Raw genomic sequence first — 26180 nt, forward strand, 5'->3', positions numbered from 1 at the left:
ATAAAGTCATAAACACTCACTATTTCTCCACTAGCCATTAACTCATTCTTCTTCTGTCATCTCCCTACCCTCACTGCTGCCTCCATTGCTTAACTAACTTATTACTCTTCATGTAAACGCAACAGGAAGTGCAATATTTCTCCCTGTGTCATCCCGTGCCACCTCCTGCGCTGCACTGTGCCGTGTGAATAGGTCACGAGAGTCGCTGTGCCTCAGAATCACAGCAGTCACTTTACCTGCATTTACTAGGTACAGGGGTAGACATGCCAACTTGTACTCACCTTTCCAATTAGTACTCGCATCAGTAACGTAAGGCCATGTGTTATTCTACCTTTCTCATTTAAACATGTCAGTCTGAAAATATTGACTTACAAATTCTCTTAGGTAACAAAATCAAGGGGCCACAGTAGATTTTGGCCCTGAATTTATTTTGTTTTGTTATTTGAGATTATAATTTTTTGTTTACCCAAATTTGAACTTTTGGATTTCTCAATAAGTGGAATTCAGATCAGTGGACTTTTACAGTAGTTCATTTTCTTTATTGTTTACCTCAATTCTTCATGTTATTTTTGTGGGTACTGGTCGGTAAGTTGAGTACTGAGTGGCGAGCATGCCCTGTGCCCGCTGAACCGGGTCTGCGTGTTTGAGAAGTACCACAACAGTCAAGTCAGGTCATTGGGTGGGTTTGGCAGTCCAGCACAGTGACTTTATACACAAACCAATGATATGAACTTGCAAAACAAAGAAAGACAACAAACCAGGAAAACAAAACCGGCCAACACAAACAAGCACACCTAGCAACACCGTAAACAAACCAGCAAAACAACACAGACATACCCACAAACAAACGCCCCAAAAAATACAGGAAAACAAACCAGCATTGCAAAACGACACCAAACACAAACAAACATAGATGGTATAGTAGTTTAAAGTTGCTGTGCTGGGCTGTGAGGCCGACCCGTTCTCTCCTAAGAGTACCAAGGTCTTTGCTCAATTTGGTGTGTTGGTGTGTAAGTTAGTCAGTCAGTCAGGATCAGTCAGGTGGGTAGATTATTTTTTTCCGTGTGTGCGTGTGTCGTCGGAGGAAATACTTGCCATGGTGTGTGTGCCGCATAGGGTTTCGGAACCCCCACGTCACCCAGCAGGTTTATTTTCGATGTTTTATCCTATTTAAATATTCTTTGTGAATTTGCTGTTACTGTTATTGAGATTAGGAAAAAAGATGATGATGTGATGAGGTTAAATTATGAACAAATCCACATCTTTAGGTAATCTTTTCTCTTATAAATTCTCATGTTTAGGCCATTTTTTTTCTCATAAATCCACATTAGGGAATTTTTTCTCTTATAAATCCACATCATTAGACATTTTTTTCTTGGCCATTTTTTTTTATTATAAATCCACATCATTAGACCATTTTCTCAGTCATTTTTTTTCATTGTAAATCTGTCTTTTTACAAATAATTTAAACTTTCAGTGCAAATCTTTTCTTTTACAAGTAATTTAAACATTGTTATTAAGGTTTAAAAGAGGTGACGTGTGTGATTGGCCTAAAACCATGAATAAACTCACTTTTTTTACTGATTGGGCATTTGAGAGAGCTAAGAGAGAGTAAGAGAGGAGTGTCTAGTCTGATACTGGGCACAAGTTACACCGACTGTGAACTATCTTACAAATGTATATATATTTTTTTGGCGTTAGTGGTCATTGAGTGTACCACCACCACCACCACCACGTACGATGCATTTTCCTAGGTTAGCACGTGATTTCGTCTGCATTACCGTTGTTGTGTGTCGCGTCCTGCGTTGTCCTCGCCTCCCCGTCTGTTTGTCTGTGTTTGCGTGTCGCCGCCGAAAGTTTGTCGTCATAACCCCAAAGACACAATCTCATTTATGGTGAGAATAAAGTGCTATAATTTCCTCCCTGATTTATTATAACATCAAGCATCTAAAAAAACTAAATGAAGAGGGGTATGTGCCTCTTCACCCCCCCTGAAAGCTGAGTTTGTGGGTCGTCAGGTAACCAGAAGACGCAGGGTAATTTTATGTAGAGAATAAAACACAAATAACTTCCTTGATTCATCCTAAAAAGAGTCTAAAGCAAATGTATTCATCTCTTCATCCCATTTAAAGCTCAAGGCAGACTAGTTTGTGGGTCATCAGGTAACCAGAAGACGCAGGATAATTTTATGTTGAGAATAAATCACAAATAACTTCCCTGATTCATCCTAAAAAGAGTCTAAAGCAAATGTATTCACCTCTTCATTACATTTAAAGTTCAAGGCAGACTAGTTTATGGGTCGTCAAGTAACCAGGAGACACAGGGTAATTTTATGTGGAGAATAAATCACAAATAATTTCCTAGAGTCATCCTAAGAAGAGTAAAGCAAATGTATTCATCTCTTCATCCCTTTTAAAGTTCAAGGCTACCAAGTTTGTGGGTCGTCAAGTAACCAGGAGACACAGGGTAATTTTATGTGGAGAATAAAACACAAATAAGTTCCTCGACTCATCCTAAAAAGAGTAAGAAGCAAATGCATTCACCTGTTTATCCATTCTAAAGTTTAAGTTTGGGGGTCATCAGGTAACCAGGAGACACAGTTTCTTTTATGCCGAGAATAAAACTAATAATTTCCATGATTTGTCCCAGTAAGAGTCTAAAGCAAGTGTTTTCACCTCATCTCTTCTAATGCTCAAGACAGACATGCTTTTATTTTGTCAGGTAACTGAAAACCACAATTCAGTGATGGTGAGAATATAAGAATAGATACAATATTCTTCTCTAATTTTTCATAACTAGGATTAAATTGACGAGCTTATATTCACCTTCTCTAAAGCACAAGACAGGTACGTTTGTGTGTGGTCATGCAACTAAAACTCAGTCTCATTCTTTTCTCATTACTCATAACAAATCGACAAGCCTCTATTGCTTTATCCATCCTCAAAAACAGGGGAGCCAGGTTACTATATAATCTAATTTTTCATAACTAGGATTAAATTGACGAGTTTATATTCACCTTCTCTAAAGCACAAGACAGCTAAGTTTGTGTGTGGTCAGGCAACTAAAACGCACAATCTCATTCTTTTCTCATTCCTCATAACAAATCGACAAGCTTCTATTGCTTCATCCATCCTCAAAAGCACGCAGGTTACTATATCATCTAATTTTTCATAACTAGGATTAAATTGATAAGTTTATATTCACCTTCTCTAAAGCACAAGGCAGCTAAAACTCACAATCTCATTCTTGATTGATTGATAGTTTATTGTTGCAGGTAAACAACAAACATTATACAACCATTAATACATGTGTCTCATTCCTCATAACAAATCGACAAGCCTCAATTGCTTCATCCATCCTCAAAAACAGGGGAGCCAGGTTACTATATCATCGGCTAACTGAAAGACAATATTTTTTGGTGATAATAAGATGTGACACTCTATTCCCTGATTGCCCAGAATATAACATCTAAATCAATGAGTGTACACATTCGCATCAACATCCTCCCTCTTTTCCTCCTCCCCACACAGAAAAAAAAAATAGAATAAAATCACAGGACAGCCAGGTAAGGATATTCACCTCAGCCTCCCTCTCTCTTCCCCGATCCCAAAAAGGAGGAAGAAAATACACAAGATAATCACAAGTAAGAGTCAAGAGGTGTAGTTTGCATGTCATACAGATAAAACAATAGAATAAGTAAGAATTGGAAGAGTCAGCAGAATTAAAAGATGTAGCGTGTGTGTTTAGATTATAATCAGAAGTTGAAATCAGAGATGACGGCCATGTGCAAGCTCGGTATCCTCAGACGCCTCCCCGCCTCGCACGTCAACTATTTCCAAAGCCCGAAAAAGGAGATTAATCAGGTTCTCATAAGCGTGTATTTACATTCATGGTACAGAAGAAGGGTCAAACTACCACCAGGGTCATACATTTACCTCTAGGAATGCCCGAAACCCCTTCAAAAACCCTGCCAAATATGAGTGTAAGCGGCGAGGCGTTTGAGAATATGGGAGTGTTGTGCATTTATCGAGTCTCAGTTGCATCCAGGCACATAATTTCCTTGTGTGTCATGTGCTGGTGGGTAAAATATTCCTTCTTAGTGTTCTCTGTGCTAGTCTTTCTCACCACTGACGTACATGATGGAAGGGATCGATATGTGTACCAGTTTAATTGCAGGCTCCATTTCATTCATATATGCTTTCTTCGTTCACAGTCAAAGGCGGTCAGCTTGTTTAACTTAATGTACTGTTATTTTGAGCTATCTATTCGGGTTTTACGGTTAGAAATTCGTTTAATATAGAATAGATAGTATTACCTGGTATCTCATAATCTTATCTTTTATGTCAACTCGTTTAGCCTAATGTACGTTATTTTGAGCTATCTGTTCGGGTTTTACGGTTAGAAATTCGTTTAATATAGAATAGATAGTATTACTTGGTATCTCATAATCTTATCTTTTATGTTAACTCGTTTAGCCTAATGTACGTTATTTTGAGCCATCTATTCTGGTTTTAAGGTTAGAAATTCGTTTAATATAGAACAGATAGTATTACTTGGTATCTCCTAATCTTATCTTTTATGTCAATTCGTTTAGCCTAATGTACGTTATTTTGAGCTATCTATTCTGGTTTTACGGTTAGAAATTCGTTTAATATAGAATAGATAGTATTACGTGGTATCTCATAATCTGATCTTTTATGTCAACTCGTTTAGCCTAATGTACGTTATTTTGAGCTATCTATTCAGGTATTACGGTTAGAAATTCGTCTAATATTGAAGAGATAGAATTACTCGGTATCTCAGAATTACTCGGTATCTCATAATCTTACTCATCGTTTATTTGAGTCATAGTTAAGGATGGTAGGCTGGCTTCTACCTCTCACATAAACTATATTCAAAGGCCATAAAGGAGATCAGTCGGGTTATAATGAGTGTTCTTTTAGGTTCATGGTACAGAAGAAGGGCCAAACTACCACCAGGGTCATAAAAATACACGTGGAAATGCTCAAGACTCCTACGAAAGCCTTGTCAAATATGTGAGTTCGGGCGACGAAATGTAAGGGCAAAAAGGAGAGGAGTCAGGTTATATATATTAAATGAGTGTTCTTTTAGGTTCATGGTACAGAAGAAGGGCCAAACTACCACCAGGGTCATAAAAATACACGTGGAAATGCTCAAGACTCCTACGAAAGCCTTGTCAAATAGGTGTCTTTGGGCGACGAAATGTAAAGGTCATATTTTTAATCATTACGCCGTCCAGTCACACATATTTGTCAAGGCTTTCATAGGAGTTTTTGGGCATTTCCAGCGGTAGTTTTATGACCCTTCCGGTAGTTTGACCCTTCTTCTTCACCATGAACTTAAGAAAAACCTCAGGAAAACCCAATTGATCATCTTTTCGACCGTTAGAAATAGCTGATATAAGAGTCGGGAGCGGTTGCCTAATAAATGGCTTCCTCTCTTCCTGGAAACGCACGAAGCAGCTGCAAGATAAAGGTTGAAGGCGCGGATATACGTAAATTCTCCTACTATTCATTTATACAGCATTATAGACGAAGAGGAAATGTTGCTGTAGGCAATATAACGGGTATACGTGATGCTGTTAATTAGGCTAAAGTGGATACATCTAAAGGAAGGAGGGAGGACCATAATTAACCCATTCTTGCATTTCGACTCCCAAGCTCATTTTTGACAAGGCTTTCGCAGGAGTTTTGGGCATTTCCAGGGGTAGTTTAATGACCCGAGTGGTAGTTTGTCCTTTCTTCTGTACCCAATTAATCTTCTTGTTTATGGCTTTTTTTCTGATCATACCATTTATTTTAGGCTCCAAGCACATTATTTGTTTGGGCATTTCCAGGGGTAGTTTAATGACCCGAGTGGTAGTTTGTCCTTTCTTCTGTACCATGAACCTAAAAAAAACGCTTGAGGACCCAATTAATCTTCTTCTTTATGGCTTTTTTTCTGATTATACAGACATTTAGGCTCCCAAGCACATATTTGACACTGTTTTCATAGGCGTTTTTGGGACATTTCCAGGGGTAGTTTAATGACCCTAGTGGTAGTTTGTCCTTTCTTCTGTACCATGAACCTAAAAAACACGCTTGAGGACCCAACTAATCTTCTCTTTTGGCCTTTTCTTCTGATACCGACATTTAGGCGCCCAAGCACATATTTGACACTGTTTTCATAGGCGTTATGGGCATTTCCAGGGATAGTTTAATGACCTTAGTGGTAGTGTAGCGTGGGAAGAGAAAATAAATTAAATAATTATAGCTACATCCCCTTTTTAACGACCACTAGGGTTATGAGGGTATGTGGTAGCGTGGTAGTCGTCGAGCGCTGGTCCCGGATGTTAAGGCCTCAGGACAAGTGAACACTCGTTCCGAAGTTTGTGATCAGAAGGGCGTTACTTGTGTAACGGTCCGAATGAGAGTGAACGAGAATGTGAGTAAGTCAGTGAGTAACAGTAAGTGTAAGCGAGTGCATGAATGCACTCGCTTACACTTACTCACTGACTTACTCACATCATTCGGACCGTTACACTTGTGGGAGGATTTCCGTAGGAACCACTTTCGAGACAGCATTAAGAAACTGGATGGTGATAATGTAGGCTACTATGGGGGAGGGATGTGTGTATGGTTCAGTAATCTCAAATGAGCAGCAAAACATGCAGGCTCCAAATGATAACACTCACTGTAAGGTTGTATATAAATATGTATTTGGTTTCCTTTTGCAAAGGTTAGCGGAGTACTAATAAAAAAAAAAAATGAATGACTGACAGGCTGTAGGCCTCTAATCTAGCTAGCTACCGGCACAAGGGAGATTTGGGGAATACACAGAATGCTTAGCTCTAGTTGCTGGATGCGGAGGAGGAGGAGCTGGCGTGAGTGTCGGGCTCGGCAGGGGACGTCCACGATGGGAATGGGCGGTCCTGGTGATGGACAGACGGGCGGTGCTTGATGTGGAGATGGAGCGGCTCGGGTGGTGTGAAGAGGCGCGCGCCCTTTGATGTAGGGAGCAGCTTGGGGCAGTGGTATTTCGGCCCCCCAAGACAGTCGAGGGGCAGGTTACCCCGCCATACAAGTTCCCATCCTGTAGTCCGTCTCACCCCGCAGGCCGTGGGTGGTTTTTCGGGGGGGCTGAGTGGAGAGATGGACACCTCTCTCACTCAACTCCAACTTGCTGCCTTTCCTTGCTAGGGCTGCTGCTCGTCTCCTGACTAGCCCGCCTCACACAGCAGGCCGTGGGTGGGGTGTTCGTCTCCTCGCGTCTCCCAAGCTTCTGCCTTGCTGCAGTGGTGCTTGTCTCCTCACTTCTCTCAAGCTTCTGGTCTTGCTGCAGTGGTGCTTGTCTCCTCACTCCTCTCAAGCTTCTGGTCTTGCTGCAGTGGTGCTTGTCTCCTCACTCACCCGTGGGTCTCCTTGCCCTCGCCATCTCGCCTCTGCTCCTCGCTAACTCATCAGCTTCTCCCCTCCTTCACGTGATCTTTTAACCCCGCATTACTGACTCTCTCTCCCTTCCGGAACATTCTTTTACAATCAAACCCCTACCTATCTAACTAACTAGTTATTGGTTTCTTGGAGGGGTTCGAGGCTTTGAGATGAGGGATTTCAGTAACTCTCGTTCATATATTCGCTCATTCGCTCGCCGTGTTATCTTCTCATAACCTTTTACGCACTTACATTCCTCAGCCACCCATTCACTCTTTCACTCATTCACTCTCACTCATTCACGCTCCCACTCGCTCACACTTACTCTGTCACTCACCGACTTACATTCTCTCGTTCATTCATGCACTCACACTTACTCACTCTGTTACTCACTGACTTACTCACATTCTCGTTCACTCACATTCGGACCGTTACAGTAGTTTAACCCTTCTATTGTACCATGAACCTAAAAAACACGCTTGAGACCCAATTAATCTTCTCTTTTAGCCTTTTCTTCTGATAATACCGACATTTAAGCGCCCAAGCACATATTTGACAGTTTTCATAGGCGCTTTGGGCATTTCCAGGGATAGTTTAATGACCTTAGTGGTAGTTTAACACTTCTTCTGTACCATGAACCTAAAAAACACGCTTGAGGACCCAATTAATCTTCTCTTTTGGCCTTTTCTTCTGATAATACCGACATTTAGGCGCCCAAGCACATAACTGACAATGGTTTCATAGGCGTTTTGAGCATTTCCAGGGGCCCGCCGCCAGCTGGTCCTCGAACGTGACCCGAAATCTATTCCTTTATCTCTTTCATCGCTGTATTATGCTTTATTTCATACCAATAGATAAATAAAAGACATTAGAGCAGAGATCAGGCGAGGAAAACGTATAAATAATCCCGTACCATGTATATATGGGTGCTGATATTCATATACTGCGTCTTGGGCAAAAGCTAGCATGTCTTAACCTCATATTTTCCTCTATTATCCTTTATTTCTCAGTCACAAATAGATATAAAACAAAGAACAAAAGAGACGAACGTTCAAAAATCCCGCCGCCAGCTGGTCCTCGAACGTAACCAATTATGTCTTTGGAATAACTGGCATACCTTAACCTCTTCCTCTGCTTTATTACCCAGAAGATAAATAAAGAACAAAAGAGCAAAGAACGAAAGAGACAAACGTTCAAAAATCCCGCCGCCAGCTGGTCCTCGAACGTAACAAGAAATGTCTTTCCAATAACTAGCATGCCTTAACCTCCTCCTCTGCTTTATTACACAGGGAAAGACAATGAAGAACAACTGAGCAAAGAACGAAAGAGATTAACGTTTAAAAATCCCGCCGCCAGCTGGTCCTCGAACGTAACAAGAAATGTTTTTGCAATAACTAGCATGCCTTAACCTCCTCCTCTGCTTTATTACACAGGGAAAGACAAATAAAGAACAACTGAGCAAAGAACGAAAGAGATTAACGTTTAAAAATCCCGCCGCCAGCTGGTTATCGAACGTAACCTAACATAAATTAATTGGGGATATACCTGACACGACCTTGACCTTTTCCATTACTTTACTCTATTATATTTCTCGTTAACAAACAAATACAAGCATAAAACAAAGGTGGACGACGTTTGAAAATCCCGCAGTACTTCATAATGCGAGTTTCATATTTATGTAGTACAGTGCCCTGGGGAAAACTAGCATGCCTTAACTTTTTTTCTTTTCTTTGTTATGTTTTATTTCACAGCAATAGATAAAAAGAGAACAACAGAACAAAGAACAGTAGAGAAGAACGCTTAAAAATCCTGCCGCCAGCTGCTCCTCGAACGTGACCCGAAATCTATTCCTTCATCTCTTTCAACGCTGTATTATGCTTTATTTCATACTAATAGATAAATAGAAGACATTAGAACAAAGAGCAGGCGAGGATAACGTATAAATGACCCCGCACTTTTTATATATGGGTACTGTGTTCATATACTAGAGCGTCTTGGGCCAAAGCTAGCATGCCTTAACCTTTTTCCTTGCTGTATTATCTCTTATTTTAAAGCAATAGATAAATAGAGAACAACAGAACAAAGAACAAGAGAGAAGAACGCTTAAAAATCCCGCCGCCAGCTGGTTCACGAACACAACCAGAAATGTTTTGGCACACCTTAACCTCTTTCCTTTGCTTTATTATATTTTATTCTACAGTAACAAATAGACAAACCATAAAACAAAAGAGAGGAACGTTCAAAAATCCCGCCGCCAGCTGGTCCTCGAACGTAACCGGAAATCCAAGATGGCGCCTTTGTTGTGATTGCTCCCACCAGGCGAAGGAGTCTTGACGTGCCAGGCGCCGGGATCACTGCCCCAGGAGACTCAAAATAACCCCAATATTATCCACGAGCCTCCATTTAGAACCACAGGGGAGCAGGAGGACCGGGGGGAGCACCTTAAGGCACACAGGGGCAGGGCAGGAAGGGGACGGACCCAGCCTTGCACGCCCATAAAAAAAGTAATAAAGGAGGATAATTAATAAGGAAAAGAGGATAATTGAGAAGGAGAATAACGAGAAAAAGAAGAAAATTTGGACCCTAGTGGTGGTGGTTACCCGTGGTGGTAGTGGTGGTGGTGGTGGAGTTGAGGCGTGGTGGTGGTAGTGGTGTTTTCTTCCTTTATTAATTTTCTTCTTTTTTCTTCTCTTTCTTCCTTGATTCTTTCTTCTCCATCTTCTCTTTCCTCTGTTAGCTTTCATCTTCTTTCTTTCCTTCGTCTTCTATTCCCTTTTTCTTTTTCTTTTATTCTTTTTTTCTCCTTTCTTCCTTCTTCTCCCACTTCTCTTTCTTTCCTTCATTCCCTCTTCTTTTTCCAGTTAGCTTTCATTTTCTTTCCCTCCTTCATCTTTTTTCCTTTATTAACCTTCTTTCCCCTCTTCTCTCTCTTCATTCCTTCTTCTCCCTCTTCTTCCACCCTTCAATCTCTTCTTTCCTTCCTCTACACCCTTCATTCTTTTCCTATTCCCTTTCTTCCCTCTTTCTTCCACCCTTCATTCTCTCTTTCCCTTCTGCTATACCCTTCTTTTCTTTTCCTCTTTAGTCTCCTTCCTTTGTTAACTTCCATTATCCTCTTCTTTCCGTCATCTTCCCTTCCTCCCCCCCTTCCCTTGGCGTGGTGGTGGTGGTGGTGGTGAGCCGTGGTGGTGATGGTGGAGGCGGTGGTGGGGTGCAGGGGCCGCCCAGCCCTCCACGACACTGCCACCCCCGCTCACCTCTGAGACACTGCACAGGTGAGTCCAGGGATGGGGCATGGGGGAGGGGGTGAACTGGGGAAAGAGAGAGGGAGGGAGGGGGAAGGATAGGTAAAGGGATGGGGAATAGGGAGGGGATGGAGAGGTATGTGGGGAAGGGAGATGGGGACACGTTTAAGGGAAAGAACACAAGAACATAGGGAGACTGCAAGAGGCCAACTGTCCTACACAAGGCAGCTCCAGATCCCCCCCAACTACCACCTGTCATCCTTGTCCATGTAGCTATCCAGTCTACTCTTACAACAAGCTATCGTCCCTGCACTCACTATGTGATTGCTGAGTCTATTCCATTCCCCCACCACCCTATTACTAAACCAGTGCTTGCCTATTTCCCTCCTAAGTCTATACTTTTTCTAGTTTAAATCCATTACTGCGTGTTCTATCCTGCTGGCTAATTCTCAGTACTTTACTTATATCGCCTTTGTTGTAACCCTTGACCCATTTGAATACTTCTATCAGATCTCCCCACACTCTTCGTCTTTCTAGCCCCTTCAATCCGGGGACGCCGACGTCGGCGTCCGACATCCTCACCATTAATCCTCTTCTAAACCTCTTAATCCTCTTCCATTTTCTCTTAATTCTCTTCTAAACCTCTTATGAGGAAATGGAAGAGGATTAAGAGGAATTTAGAGGAGGATTGAAAGGTTTAGAAGAGGATTAATCCTCTTCCATTTCCTCTTGACCCTTTCCATACTGTGACGCTGACGTCTGCGTCACGTATGGAAAGGGCTAGTGAATGTAAGTTGAGATGTTTCAGCCTATCTTGATATGGGAGGTTCCTCAGCCCCTGAATCATCTTGGTCCTCCTCCTCTGAACTGATTCTTGCAAGAAAGGGAATGGAGGGGAACCTGTGGGGAAACGGAGAGGGAGTGATGGGGAAGGGGATATAATGGATGTGGGTTTGGGTAGGCAAGTGGGGAATGGAGAGGGGAAGGGACACAGTGAGACTGAGGGAACAACTTGGGGAAAGGGAGAGAGGGAAATGTGGAAGGGGATGGATATGGGTAAGCATGTAGGTAAGGGTGAGGGAGGGACACCTGTGAGCGAAAAGGAGATGAGGGGACACCTGTAAGGGAAATGTGGGAGGGGGAGGGAGGGAGGGATGGGGATGAGTAGAAAAGTGGAAGGGGATATAGGTACAGGGAAGTATCTGAGGAAGGGGAAAAGATGGGAGATAAGAGAGAAAGGAAAGAGATGGGTAGATATGGGGAGACATGTAGGAAAGGGGGAGATGGTTATTCATGTGGAGAAAAGGTAGAAGGGAGAGAGAAATGAGAAAGGGAGGGAAATTATTGAAGGGGGAATACTAGCAAACTTTGGATAGGTAAGTAATAGGTAAGGGGGGAGACTTAGCCTGCCTATTAAGGGAAGAACATGACAGAAGGAAAAGTTTAAAGGAGGGAGAGAGACCTGAGGAAGAGAGTTAACATGGAAGGAAAGGGAAGGGAGGCGAAGGGACTCATATAGGTAAACAATGGGTGAAGGGCAGAGATGGGGCGATTACTTATGTTATGTACTCGATTACGATTACTTCATATTTTCACGATTACTATTACCGTACTTGAAAAACTGTAATTGATTATGATTACCCCATGTCTGGTGAAGGGTAAATTAACATAGCTAGGGAATGAAAGAATGGAGAGGAGGAATGATGGGGTTGTAATGTCTATGGAATGAAGGGAAGGAAGAGTAGGAATGATGGGGCTATATTATCTTTGGAATAAAGGGAGAGAAGAGTAGGAATGATGGTGTTGTAATGTCTAAGAAATAAAGAGAAGGAATGATGGGGAATGAAGGAAGGGAAGCAAAGGAATGATGGGGTTGTATTGGCTATGGAGTGAAGTGAAGGAAGCGAGGGAATGATAAGGTTGTATTGTGTATGTTATAAAGGAAAGGGAAGAGAGGAAATAATGGGGGTTATTATCTATGGAATGTACGAAGGGAAGCAAGGGAATGATAAGCTTGTATTGTTACCCATTGTTCCCTTATTTCCAGTCCTGTCTCTTTGTTTTCCTTGTTGAGTGTTCCGTCAAATTGATCTTTCGCTCTGCCCTTCATCCATTGTTTACCTATATGAGTCCCTTCCTTCCCTTCCCTTACCCATCAGCACCATCTCACCTCTCATTCTGCTCTTGCTCCGCTCCTTTCTCTCTCCCCTTATCCTTCTCCCTTAATAAATAGGATAGTTCCCTCTACTTACCCATTATTTTCCTATTCAGTTTACTTGTACTTTCCTTTCAATAATTTTCCCTCCTTTCTCATTTATCTCCCCTTGTCCACCTTCCCTCCTTTCTCAGTTATTTCCCCTTTCCTTTATGTCAATTTCAGGCAAGAAGTAAGAGATTAGCTTTCTTAAATGGTAACCTATCCCCTAAAAAGTAATCTAACCCCTTTATATGTCAACACAACTCTATGAAATTGCATCCTACCCCATCTTATAGGCATTCTAACCCCATATCTCAGTTGCAGGCTATGAATGAGGAGACTATCACCCCTTTGTATGGTATCCTATCCCCTCTATAAGTATTCTAGCCCCTTATATGTTCATTCTCTCAAATGGCATCCTATCCCACTTTTAAAGCATTCTATCCCTTGATCCTCCTCCCTAGAAACACCTCAGATTGTTTTCATGGCCATTTTCACATTGGTCGCCGCTACACAAATCTTTCTCAACCTGTAATTAATCTTCTTATCACCCGATCTTGACGTTCTTTTTCTCTCAATCATCGCACTGTTATCTTGGGTTTACCGGCTCACTTCCTCCAAGGTTAAGATACGTCGTGATTGCACATACCAGGAACAACAAATCTGAAAGGGGGATGATTAAGGTTACTGAGGCTCATGCAGCACCACTAGAATATAATAAGCATGTGTTTTGAGGTTAGAGAGTGACTGACATTTTGTACTCGCCTATATGTTATTCCTGTTAATACTTGTCAAGAATAAAACTTTGCATCTGTAGGTGAATGATGAAGGTTACTGAGGGTCATTTGAGGCCATAAGAATATAATAAGCATGTAGAAGGTTAGATTATGTTCAGAAGTTTGTATTCGGCTGTTCGCTATTCCTATTGATACATGTCAAGAAGAAAACATTGCATCTGAAGGGGAACGATTAAGGTTACTGATGGTCACTTGAGGCCACTAAAATATGCAGCACAAGTAAGGTTAGGTTAGAGTATGTTTGCCAGTTTGTATTTACTGTTCCTATCAATACAAATGTCAGGAAAAGAACGTTGAATCAGAAGGGTACGGTTAAGTTTATTGAGTGCATGTACAGGATCATTTTGGGCCACTAGAATATGATGTAAAGGTATCGTTAGGTTAGAGTATGTTTGTCAGTGTGTATCTGCTGTTCTGTTAGTACATGTCAGGAATAGAACACTGCATCTGAAGGGGAATGATCAAGGTTATTTAGTGTACGTATCATGTCATTTGGGGTCACTAGAATATGATGGAAAGGCATCGTTAGGTTAGAGTATGTTTGTCAGTGTGTATCTGCTGTTCCGTTAGTACATGTCAGGAATAGAACATTGCATCTGAAGGGGAATGATCAAGGTTATTTAGTGTACGTATCATGTCATTTGGCGCAACTAGAATACGAAGCACATGTTTGGTTAGGTTAGAACATCCTTGCTAGTTTTTATCTGTTATTCCTATTAATATACATGTCAGGAATAGAAATTTAATCTGATTGTGGCCCATCTTCTCAAACATTTCAATTTCAGAGTTTACCCACCCACATTCGGAAAGGCTTCAGTAGAGGTTGTGGGTATTTCCATGGGTCGTTTTATGAGCCTAGTGATAGCTTGATAAGACTTCTGTATTATGAATGCGAAAAACACTCATGGGAAGCTGATTGACAGTTTGATAAGACTTCTGCACTATAACATGGGAAAAAAACACTCATTACAAGCTGACTTATCTCATTTGTGGCCTTAGGAAATATTTAACCCGGCAGCAGCGACGGGCCAAATTTGTGGCTTTACCGTGTAGCAGCGACGGGCCAAATTTGTGGCTTTACCGTGTAGCAGCGACGAGCCAAATTTGTGCCATGATATAAACCACCCAAAATAGATGATGCATAAACTGATCACAAGTGCTTTGATATATATTATGAAATGGTTTGTGTGAGTGATGATTTTTTCTCATTTTTCTCGCTTAGAGGGACCATTAAGAAACACGATCCCTGCTGCTACCGGGTCGATGTAAGCCAGAAGCATTTGAGAATACTGGCTGTTGAAGTATACACGAATTGGTAAAGTTAGAGTATCCGTCATTCTCTGTAATACACGTCAGGCACAGAACTTCACTTGAAAACTAAGCTAACATGACATTGCATCAGTAGGAGAGTTATTAGAGATTATCGAGTTCAGAAGGAAAAAAATGTGTATGGAGTCTGTGAAAATATGAAAATACACACACCCATGGGCATAAAAAGGCCGAGAAAACTTATAGTATACGTATTTTTATCTTATTTTTTGCCCATAGTGTTGAGTCTAATGCTGGTTATTGACCCTTATACTTTTTTTCCTATCGTTGACAAGGTTAGTGATGATGTAGGAAAATATAAATGAAGTAATGATGTAGGAAAAGAGTAGTGATGTAGGAAAATATAAATGAAGTAATGATGTAGGAAAAGAGTAGTGATGTAGGAAAATATAAAGTAATGAGATAGGAAAATAGTTGTTATTGGAGAAAAAAGAAGGACATAGTTGGTAAACTCTCGCTATACTGCAACCTTTCCCATCTGACAGACAAGCAACAAAATATAACAAACCTTACCCTCTTGTGACCTTCTCTCCCCTTATACACACACACACACACACACACATGCAGAAGAGAGGGAGAAGACTTAATTATGATGTTTAAGGCAGTAAGGGGACTAGGAAATGTGGGACAGGTTGGATTTTCTGAGGAGATAGTGGACGAAACGAGGTCATGAATGCAAGTTCAAAAAGAAGACTAGATGTTGAAATAATGTGAAGAAGTTTGGTTTTATGTATAGAACTTTTGAAGGCAGTAATGGGACTAGAAAATGTGAGAGGGTGGATTTTCTTACTATCGATCGGCAAGTTATAAAGAAGATGAGATGTAATATTAATGTGAAGAAGATTAGGTTTTCATTTTGAAGTATTGAAGGCAGTAATGGGACTAGAAAATGTGAGACAGGGAGGAGTTTCTGACTGTCGATAATGGGGAAACAAGAGGTCATAAATACAAGTTGAAAAAGAAGATGAGTCGTGGAAATAATTTGAAGTTTGGCTTTCCATATAGAAGTATTGATGTTTGGAATTGATGAGAATAAGAGGAATTGATTGGAGGAGGAGAAATGGAAGTAGAAGGAGAATGTTGATGAAGAGGAGGAGGAGGAGGAGGCAGGAAACATCAACAAATTCAAATCTAAGCTGGATAAAAGTAGATTCGGAGACAGGATAACAAAACCACATCAACAACAACAACAAAACTAACCCAAATCCTGTATACACCAACTAAGAACACACACACACACACACACACACACACACACACACACACACACACACACACATGCAGTAATAGAGCAATCAGTGACCTTCTCCTTGCACACCCACACACTGTAGAGAAAATCACCGAAGGGAACAACAGATTATAGGAAGTAAAAATAGCTGGCCTGGCTTCCCACTATGCTAAAGATCCAAGGTCACACCCTCCCACACCCTCCATCTAGTGTTACAGAGGGAAACTAATGCTTGTGGGTCTCTGGATAAGGTTGAAATCGAGGTTAGAGTAGATGTGTTGACCTTTAGGAATAGTAGATAGATTGATATAGACAGAGATAGATAAAGATTGATAGGGTCGGTTAGGTTAGGTTGGTAAGATTGACTCTGCTTCTACCGACATTGGGATCTGGATAAGGTTAGAGATTAGAATGGAAGTGTTAACCAGTGCCTGTATGCCACAATGCTATCCAGCCCTTTAAAGATGATAGATAGATAAACTGATGAATAGATAGATAGATAGATATTTTCGACTCATGTGGTGCTCTGGATAAGGTTGAAATAGACGTTAGAATAGATGTGTTGACCTTTAGGAATGATAGATAGATTGATTGATAGGGTAGGGTAGGTTAGGTTGGTAAGATTAGGTTAGGTTAGGTTAGGTTAGATTGAATAGATAGATAGGTAGATAGATATTTTCGACTCATGTGGTGCCCTGGATAAGATTGAAATATAGCTCAGAATAGAAATGTTAACGTATTCCACAAAGCTATCCAACCCTTTAAAGACAATAGATAGACTGATTAATAGATAGATAAACCAGTAAATAAGACTACCAATGCCTCTGTGTATGTGGTGCTATGGTTAAGGTTTAGAGGTTAGATATGTTGACCTATACCACAATGCTCCCTGACCTTTTAAGAATGATAGATAGAAGGACAGACAGGTGTGGTGGTAAACAGGTAGGCAGGTGTTGATATTGATTAGTAGATGGATGATGTTGCTTGCGGAGAGATAGGTAGGGATGTAGGTGGACAGATAAATGTAGATAAAAGTAGATGGATTATAGGTGATTTGCAGACCTTTTTTCATTTTTGTTTTCTTTGTTTTCTTTCTTTTTTTTTGCCTGTTTTTTGTTTCTTTTTTTTTTTGCCCATGAGCTGTACGTTTCCTTTACTGTAAAAAAAAAAAGAAAAAAAAAAAGATATACATAGGTAGTTAACTAAATTCATAAACCATTGCATGAAGAGTTAGATATAAAGTTAGGTAGGTAAATCAATGGGTAGATAAGCAGGTACAGGTATTTAATCAGCAAAACAATTAATTATGGAAGCAGGTAATCAAGGAACAGGTGGAACATTCTCACTGATCTGGAATTGTTCGGGAATGAGTCAGGTCTATAATAACGTCCTGTATCAACACCTTATCATACAATTAGACAAACTTGCATGCTGCCGACACGTACGATATAGATAGAGACTTGAGTAGGTGTGTGAGTGAGTAAGGAAGTGCGGGTATTAACATAAAGATAGGGAAGCAAGTACAGACATAGATACAGACAAACAGGCCAAATTTGTGCCATGATATAAACCCCCCAAAATAGATGATGCATAAACTGATCACAAATGCTTTGATATATATTATGAAATGGTTTGTGTGAGTGATGATTTTTTTTCTCATTTTTCTCGCTTAGAGGGACCATTAAGAAACATGATCCCCGCTGCTACTGGGTTAAAAAGTGGGTAGGCTAAACTAACATGACGTGACGCATTTCGTACCAGGAAGTTTTAAGTGTCGTCGTCAGGTTAACAATGGGCGCCACATCTGAGAGTCATGAGTTTTATCCCCTGAGGCGCATAATCCTCTTTGTAGCCGTTGTGACAGGGTGGCGGAGGGCTGGGACTCCTGTTTATGTGTGTGTGTGTATGTGTGTGTGTGTGTGTGTGTCGAGGAACAATATTCTCTACTCAGGGAAAAAAAAACAGTCGCACTTGTGGATTAATTTTTTCTTGGTATAGTTTTGTTGCTCATGTTCTTTGTCACTTCTTTTACTTCCTGTGTGTGTAGGCTCTTTATGATTCTTTCCCTTTCTTTCTTTTTCCTTTCCTTCTTTGTGTCTTGTTTTGCCTGTAACTTCTTTTTTGCCTTTTCCTTTTATTTCTCTGCCTTTTCTTTCACTTCTTTTGCTCCCTGTGTGTGTAGGCGTGTTATGATTCTTTCCCTTTCTTTCTTTTTCCTTTCCTTCTTTGTGTCTTGTTTTGCATGTAACTTCTTTTGTGTCTTTTCCTTTTATTTCTCTGCCTTTTCTTTCACTTCTTTTGCTCCCTGTGTGTGTAGGCTCTTTATGATTCTTTCCCTTTCTTTCTTTTTCCTTTCCTTCTTTGTGTCTTGTTTTGCGTGTAACTTCTTTTTTGCCTTTTCCTTTTATTCCTCTGCTTTCTTTCCTATTGTCTGTTTTCCTCTTTGCCTTCCTTCTGTTTCTTCCTCTTTTTCTTTGTTTCAGTGAAGGTGAAGTGTAGATTTCTCAGCTGTTTCACTCTAAATTCTTAAATAATTTTACTAAACAAGCCATTAATGATTTTGGATTAGGCTACCATTTAATAGGGGGTCTAAACTTACCCTTCAGAGAGGCTAGTTACAATATAAGGGGTATTGATTGGGGTTTGGTTGGACTTTTATCTGTTGAGGTTACATTACTTTGTCAGGCATCTTTAGTTTGTCCCCAGAGTTGCTGTTACGAAGCTGAGAGAATACCTATTAATCCTCCTTCCTATGAATTCAACAACCTACTCTTCTACTCTCTCCATCATCCTGCACATTCTCCCTATTTCATCCTTTTAGACAGGCCCCACATCATGACTTTCCGCAGCATCCAACACCATGCAACATCACAGAGCACTAAACCACATCACATCACATTATTAACAACACTTTGCACCCCTTCCCCCCTTATACGTTTATCCTATTGTCTCTGCCATTCTTCCTCGTTTAACCTTCCTTCTGTGTTTTCTTTCCTCTTTCTTTTGTTTGTATGGTGGTTAGCCTCTTCAGGAATATTATTTAATCTCATAATACAACCTCTAATAGATTGATTCTGGTATTTAATCTTATATAACCTCTGATTTTTTTGTTGTGGATATAAAGTCGAGAGTACACCCAGTAACAACCCTTTTCTCCCCTTGCCCCCCTCCCAGCATGGTGTTATGATGGGTGAGCAGGTGGTGGACATCAATGTTGCAACCGTGGAGGACCTGGAGACCCTGGTGGGCGTGGGCCGGGCCAAGGCTGAGGCTATCGTCAACACGCGCACTGTGAGTCATCCCCTCGTGTGTTGCCGTGTGTGTGTTGTGTGGAAGGAAGGAATGTTTGGATTTCAGTAAAGTTGTTTGGGTGGATTTATGTTCATTCTTGTGTGTTGTGTGGAAGGGGAGAATGTTTTGGATTTCAGTAAAGTTGTTTTGAGGGATTTATTTTCATTCTCGTGTGTTGTCTTGTGTTGTGTGGAAGGAAGGAATGTTTGGGTTTCAGTAGAGTTGTTTTGAGGGATTTATGTTGCTTCTCTCATGTGCTGCCTTGTGTTATGGTGAAGGGAAGAATGTTTAGATTTCAGTAAAGTTGTTTTGAGGGATTTATTTTCATTCTCGTGTGTTGTCTTGTGTTGTGTGGAAGGAAGGAATGTTTGGGTTTCAGTAAAGTTGTTTTGAGGGATTTATGTTGCTTCTTTCATGTGCTGCCTTGTGTTATGGTGAAGGGAAGAATGTTTAGATTTCAGTAAAGTTATTTTGATGGATTTATATAAGTTCATGAGGCTGAGTAATTGGAGTTTAGTTTTTCCTTGATAGACTTCCATGTGTATAGATTCCTTGAGATTTTGGGTGAGATTGACTTTTGTAAGGCAAAGTAAATCTGGGGGCATTCTATAACAGAATCTTTGGGCTAAGTTGTTAAAGTATATACTGGGAAGAGGAAAGAGATTGAGAATTTGATATTTGAATTATCTACACGGATCATTTGTATTGATTATGTATAAAGTCAGAGGCACCTGTTAACCACTGCATTCTATTGACGAGCTACCCGTGCAGTGGTGACAAAGCATCCTCCTTTTTTTCAACCCTCCAGGAGCTTAAGCATATCATAAAACTACACATTATATACTGATGCATGTTTCATTGTATAAACTTGGGTAATGAGAATACCAAATGAATAATAAAAGTTGAATCATGATTATTATAAGCTGTTGGTGAGCCGGTGCCTGTCAACAAAGCTAACCCCCGGCCCTGTGCCTTACCCACAGTCAATGGTTGAGTTTGGCAGCGTTGAGGACCTCTTGGCCGTGCCTGGCATCGGGCGGAGTCTGATTGAGCAAAACCGCGGGTGCCTGGTGTGCCGGCCGCCTCCGCCGCCTGGCCCTGGCGTGACGCCCCTCACTCGCCATGCCGCCGCCCGCCGCAGTCTCCGCCGCACCTCCCATGACACCCGGGCCCGCCCCGACCCACCCCATGAACCTCAGGCAGAGGCAGCACCCACTGGGGGTGGACGGCTGCCCCGTGGAGCCACCAGGGAACAGGCTGGTGAACACTCCTGCCCTGTCAGAGTGCCCGGGGTGGGGCGACGTGCTGACCCCAGACCAAGGGAGGAGTCGCCTCAGGAGGGTGTGGAGGGGGAGGGGCGGAGTTTGGTGCCAGAGGAGGATGGGAGTGACTGCTGTGATTGCTGCGGGGGCAGTGGGGCAGCTGGGGGCCAGCAGGAGCCCAGCAACACGGGGCCCCGCGAGGCCAGCCTGGACAGGGACCAGGACGGGGAGGAGGGTCTGGGGGGCTGCGTGGTGCAGCCACCCCGCAGGGAGCTCCACTGTGGCTGCAGCGAGGCCTTGGGGGGTGGGGGTGGCAGTGGGGGGCTGGGGACTGACACTCCCCATGAGGATGCCCCCCCTGACCTCCCCCTCCAGGTGCCCCCGCCAGCACCCTCACACACCCTCACTGACGGGGACTCTTCCTCCTCCTCCTCCTCTTCTTCCTCCTCTGACGGGGAAGACCACGGCGAGGGTCAGGAGGAAGACGAGAATGATGATGAGGATGAGGAGGACGAGGAGGGCCACATGGAGGAGGACGGGCAGGAAGAGAGTGACTGCTGCATGACCATTGACCTCCCCTCGTCCCCCTCAGCTGACAAGAAGCAGGTCAGTGCCTCACCTCACCTCACCTGTCCTACTTCTCCCTACCTTTTTCCTTGGCACGGATTTGGCCTTCACTGTTAGCCTGGTAACATGTACTCCCAGGTCTTTCTCTGCCTCTGTGGTGGATAGTGGAGTGTTTCCCATGTGGTATTGGTATGCTGGATATCCCCTCCCAAGGTGCATGACTACATTTTTCTTCATTGAATTGTAGCAGACACTCTTTGTTCCATTCCTGTAGCTTGGTGATGTCTTCTTGTAGGAAATCTGCAGTCAAGGGGGTTAATCAAGCAAACAACCAACAATATATTAGCATTACACAGGCCGGCTACTACTTCCTACTTCTCCCTTACCTTCTTTCTTCTTCCTTCTTCCTGTCTTAACCCAGTAGCAGTGACGGGCCAAATACGTATGTGGCTTTACAGTATACCAGCGACGGGCCAAATTCTTCCCTTGACATAAACCCCCCAAAATAGAGGATACATTAACTGATCACAAATGCATTAATACGTATAATATAATGGTTGGCGTGAGTGATGATTTTTTCTTATTAATTCGCTTAGAGGGGTCTTTAAGAAACATGATCACCGCAGCTACCGGGTTAAGCAAGCAAACAGCCAACAACATATTACCATTACATAGGCCAGCCACTCCTCTACAATGATCCTACTTGCACTGTTCTTGAAGTTAAAGTAGCCTTATGATGTCACTCCATTTTCCCTTTTATTCAACCACATTAATTTTTTAGGAAAACTTTCAATTCCTCTAGATGTTAATGTTTGAATCATCCTCTATTTATTTCATCAGACAGTGCAGTCAACATCAGTTTACCTTCTTCTATTTCTCTTGTTAACCTTGGCTTCCACCATTAACCCCTTCAACATGAGGACACATATATTGTGTCCTTGCGTGCCCCGTACCACATCCGAGGACGTGCATACTGCGTTCTGGCTTGCTTTAGCCAATATACGAGTTATTTTATCTCTATATTTATGCTTACATCTCAGAGTTATCAATTAATATATGTTTCTTTATGTGCACCATTTAATTCTGCATGTTTTCTTATATAATACATGATGATTATGTTGAGTTTATGACTGAAAACTTGTTATATTCAATAGCAACATTTGAAATTTGGCGTGCGCAGTGATCCCGGATACAGCGCGGGGCGCTGCTTTGGCCCGGCCACAGTGAGTTTCTTTATGTGCACCATTTAATTCCACATGTTTTCATATATAATACATGATGATTATGTTGAGTTTATGGCTGAAAGCTTGTTATATTCAATAGCGACATTTGAAATTTGGCGCGCGCGGCGATCTCGGATATGGCGCGGGGCGCTGTTTTGGACCGGCTGTAGTGAAGGGGTTAATGTGTGCAACAAATAGAAGTTCCAGTTACAATCCTTACAGTGAGTTTTGTTCCTTATTTTCAGGTCAAGCGGAAATCTGAACCGTGTTCTGATTCCAAGGGCGCCTGTCCTGTGAAGAAGTCCTGCAAGGCGGTGGAGCACAGGTGGGTGGAGGAGGGAGGAGGGGGAGGGGGGGTTGCATTGAATCCATAAGGTTGTTTAAAGAGTTTGTTAGTATGTATAATTATCATTCTCATCACTTGCCAATCTTTTTGACCTATTTATCCATTGTCGTTGTTACTATTATCATCAGTTAAGTTTGTTTTGCTATGGATTGTAGTAAGGAAAGGATAGATAAAGAAGTTGTGGAAATTAGGATGCATTATCATAATTTTCATCACTCCTACCACTCTACCTTTTCATGTACCATCTTTATTACCTTTACCATTCAACCAAGTTTGTTTTGTCATGGAAAGAATGGATGAAGAAGTTATTGAAATGAGGCTGTATCATTAGCCTCCTCATCACTCTTACCACTCTTCTTAGTCTTTTCATTCATCATAGTTCTTACTGCTACCGTTGCTCTCTTCCTCCACCTGGTCAGCGGGGAGAACAGCCGCCGTAAGGTCTGTGGGCTAGGCGGGCACAAGGTGTCGCCCCCGCCGGCCGGCCTGAAGTCCTGGCTAGCCAAGTATCAGACCTGGTCGCCCGCACAGAAGCGCTACGCCCTCGACTCCCTCATCGACGTCTGTGATCTTAATGAGGTCAGGAACAAGAGCGTCAAAACTTTATTAGCCTCAGCATTATGCCTATTCACCCTTACCCTTATGTGTTAATGGGATAGAGTGTATTTATAATCAGTTTCTATTTACAGTCATTTTTAATCATAGGTATTTCTTCCATACATGTGTTTCTAATATGCGTTTCTATTTTTCAATTGTTTGTAATCGTGTCCGTTTCCTCCCCAGGTTCGTCACCTCCACCAAATCATCCTGCCCCAGTTCCAGCGGGATTTCATTTCCTTATTACCGAAAGAACTCGCTCTCTACGTGTTAAGCTTCCTGCCGCCCAAGGACCTCCTGAGGGCGGCCCAGACCTGCAAGTACTGGAACATCCTGGCTGCCGACAACCTGCTGTGGCGGGAGAAGTGTCGGGAGGCGGGCATTGAGGACCATATGGTGGTGATGGACCGCCGCCGCAAAAAGGGAACCAGTATGAGTCACGTTTCGCCATACAAGGTGAGGAAAGGGCGCACTCTCCTTGCTTTCCCTCTCCTTTGTTTTAACCCCTCCGTTGCAATTGGCACAGATTTGGTCTTCGCTGGTAGCCTGGTAACATATAGTCCCAGGTCTTTCTCTGCCTCTGTGGTGGATAGTGGAGTGTTTCCCATGTGGTATTGGTGTGTTGGATACAGTCGTCCCTCGCCATATCGTGGTTCACTTTTCGCTGTCTCACTGTATCGCAGATTTTTAAATTGTATATATCTAATTTTGTACCAAGGATTTTTTTCTATATCGCAGGATTTTGCAGTATATAGGTATTTTTATATTTTTATTATTTTTGTGGTAAAACAAGCATTTTCTAACCTAAAAAATTGAAAACAAAAAAAATATATATAAAATATTAATTAGAACATATTAAAAGAATATTAAATCGAAATAAAATACGTAGCGAACAGCAGATGAGTAGACAAAGATTCGGATGTATGGGAAACAGCTACAGCCGCTTCCGCTTGAGCTAGTTAAGCCTAGTTTGCCCACGCGAGATTGTACACAACACACTATTGGCTTATAGATGGGAGGTGATCAACCAGAGCACTGTGTACTGTATCCTGGGCGCTGATTGGCTCAGCGACCATGGCATTAGTCCCCTCCGTCTCCCGCGTATAGCATGCGTTTAGCATCTCGCCTTGTCCATTTCACTTCGACGTCTGATCGCTGCACGTAGGAGCTGTGCCTGCAAGCAGGCGAGTCCCATGCGAAAGGATTCAGGACTGCGCATGCACGAGGAAGCCACGTCTCTTGATTGGTGGAGTGTTGCCCCGCCCCTCCCCTTGCACTGGTATAATATTGATGAGATATTTGAGAAGCTTGGTTATTATTCGATATTTACAAGTGCGCATATCTTTTAACATTCTTACTTTACATACGTGGTCAACAAACATTGAAGCACATTCAAGTTTGAAATTTCACACATCCTCATGTTTTAAAATGTACTAGAATATTGCAACAACTAGACTTACGATGCAGAATAATAATAAAGAAATATGATCCACAAACTTTATGCCCGTTGCTGTCTCCGCCATGTTTGCTTACATCTCAAAGCAGTACCCTCGAGTCTATAAGAAGGACTGATTCTGGTAGGTCCCAGCAAATATTAAGGGTTTTAAAAATTTAATAATATATATAAGTAATAAAATAAATATAAGGTCGCTACTTCGCGGATTTTTGCCTATCACGGGGGGTTCTGGAACCTAACCCCTGCGACAGACGAGGGACCACTGTATACCCTTCCAAGGTGCATGACTTTATATTTTCTTCATTAAATTGTAGCAGCCACTTTTTGTTCCATTTCTGTAGTTTGGTTATGTCTTCTAGGAAATCCACAGTCAAGGGGTTAATGTTCCCTCCATTCCCTTCCTCTGCCAGGCTGCCTTCATGCGTCAACACAGAATAGAGATGAACTGGCGCGTGGCTAACCTCAGGCCGCCTCGGGTCCTCAAGGGCCACGATGATCACGTAATCACCTGCCTCCAGTTCTCCGGCGACACCATCGTCTCTGGCTCTGACGACAACACCCTCAAGGTCTGGGACGCCACATCCGGCAAGGTAAGTGTTGCTACTAATCAGACTTATTATCTGACACAGTGACCTCTTCCTTTGTTGATTTGTTCCATAAGTTCTTGCCCGTCATGTGTCTGAAGAGCAAAACTTAACATACCAAAACCCCAAACAGTTACTACTCAGAAAAATTCATAGATGCTTCCTTACTAATGAGACTTTCTATACAACAAAGTGAGGTCATTCTTTGTTAATTTATACCACAAGTTGCTGGCTATCATGTGTTTGAAGATACCCTAAACTTAACCTAACCTAACCTTCCAAAAATCCAAACAGTTACTATAGGGCATGACTCAGAAAATTCATATATGCTTCCTTACTAATGAGACTTTCTATACAACAAAGTGAGGTCATTCTTTGTTAATTTATACCATAAGTTGATGGCTATCATGTGTTTGAAGAGACCCTAAACTTAACCTAACCTAACCTAACAAAAACCCAAACTGTTACTATAGGGCATGACTCAGAAAATTCATATATGCTTCCTTACTAATGAGACTTTCTATACAACAAAGTGAGGTCATTCTTTGTTAATTCATACCATAAGTTGCTGGCTATCATGTGTTTGAAGATACCCTAAACTTAACCTAACCTAACCTAACAAAAACCC

The 26180-nt window shown here is 42.0% G+C and overlaps 1 protein-coding gene and 1 long non-coding RNA gene across 2 annotated transcripts in view; one reads left to right on the forward strand and one right to left on the reverse strand.

The window, feature by feature from the left end:
- Positions 1-22: 22 nt before the first annotated feature.
- On the reverse strand, positions 23-3223 carry LOC126997023 (uncharacterized). Its single transcript, XR_007751845.1, has 2 exons — positions 3017-3223; positions 23-2825 (listed from the first exon to the last, which is right to left on the reverse strand). It is a non-coding gene; the product is annotated as an uncharacterized LOC126997023 (long non-coding RNA).
- Positions 3224-9697: 6474 nt separating this feature from the next.
- LOC126997026 (F-box/WD repeat-containing protein 7-like) overlaps positions 9698-26180 on the forward strand; it is a 28715-nt gene continuing 12232 nt past the window's right edge. Inside the window, exons 1-7 of the mRNA XM_050858055.1 lie at positions 9698-10705; positions 19401-19517; positions 20501-21385; positions 22815-22894; positions 23335-23494; positions 23699-23968; positions 25379-25558. Coding sequence (XP_050714012.1) covers positions 19410-19517; positions 20501-21385; positions 22815-22894; positions 23335-23494; positions 23699-23968; positions 25379-25558 — 1683 coding nt within the window. The 5' untranslated portion in view covers positions 9698-10705; positions 19401-19409. The remainder of the gene's footprint in view (positions 10706-19400; positions 19518-20500; positions 21386-22814; positions 22895-23334; positions 23495-23698; positions 23969-25378; positions 25559-26180) is intronic.

Source organism: Eriocheir sinensis, chromosome 11 (assembly GCF_024679095.1).
Source record: "Eriocheir sinensis breed Jianghai 21 chromosome 11, ASM2467909v1, whole genome shotgun sequence".
In the NCBI taxonomy this organism is placed as follows: Eukaryota; Metazoa; Arthropoda; class Malacostraca; order Decapoda; family Varunidae; genus Eriocheir; species Eriocheir sinensis.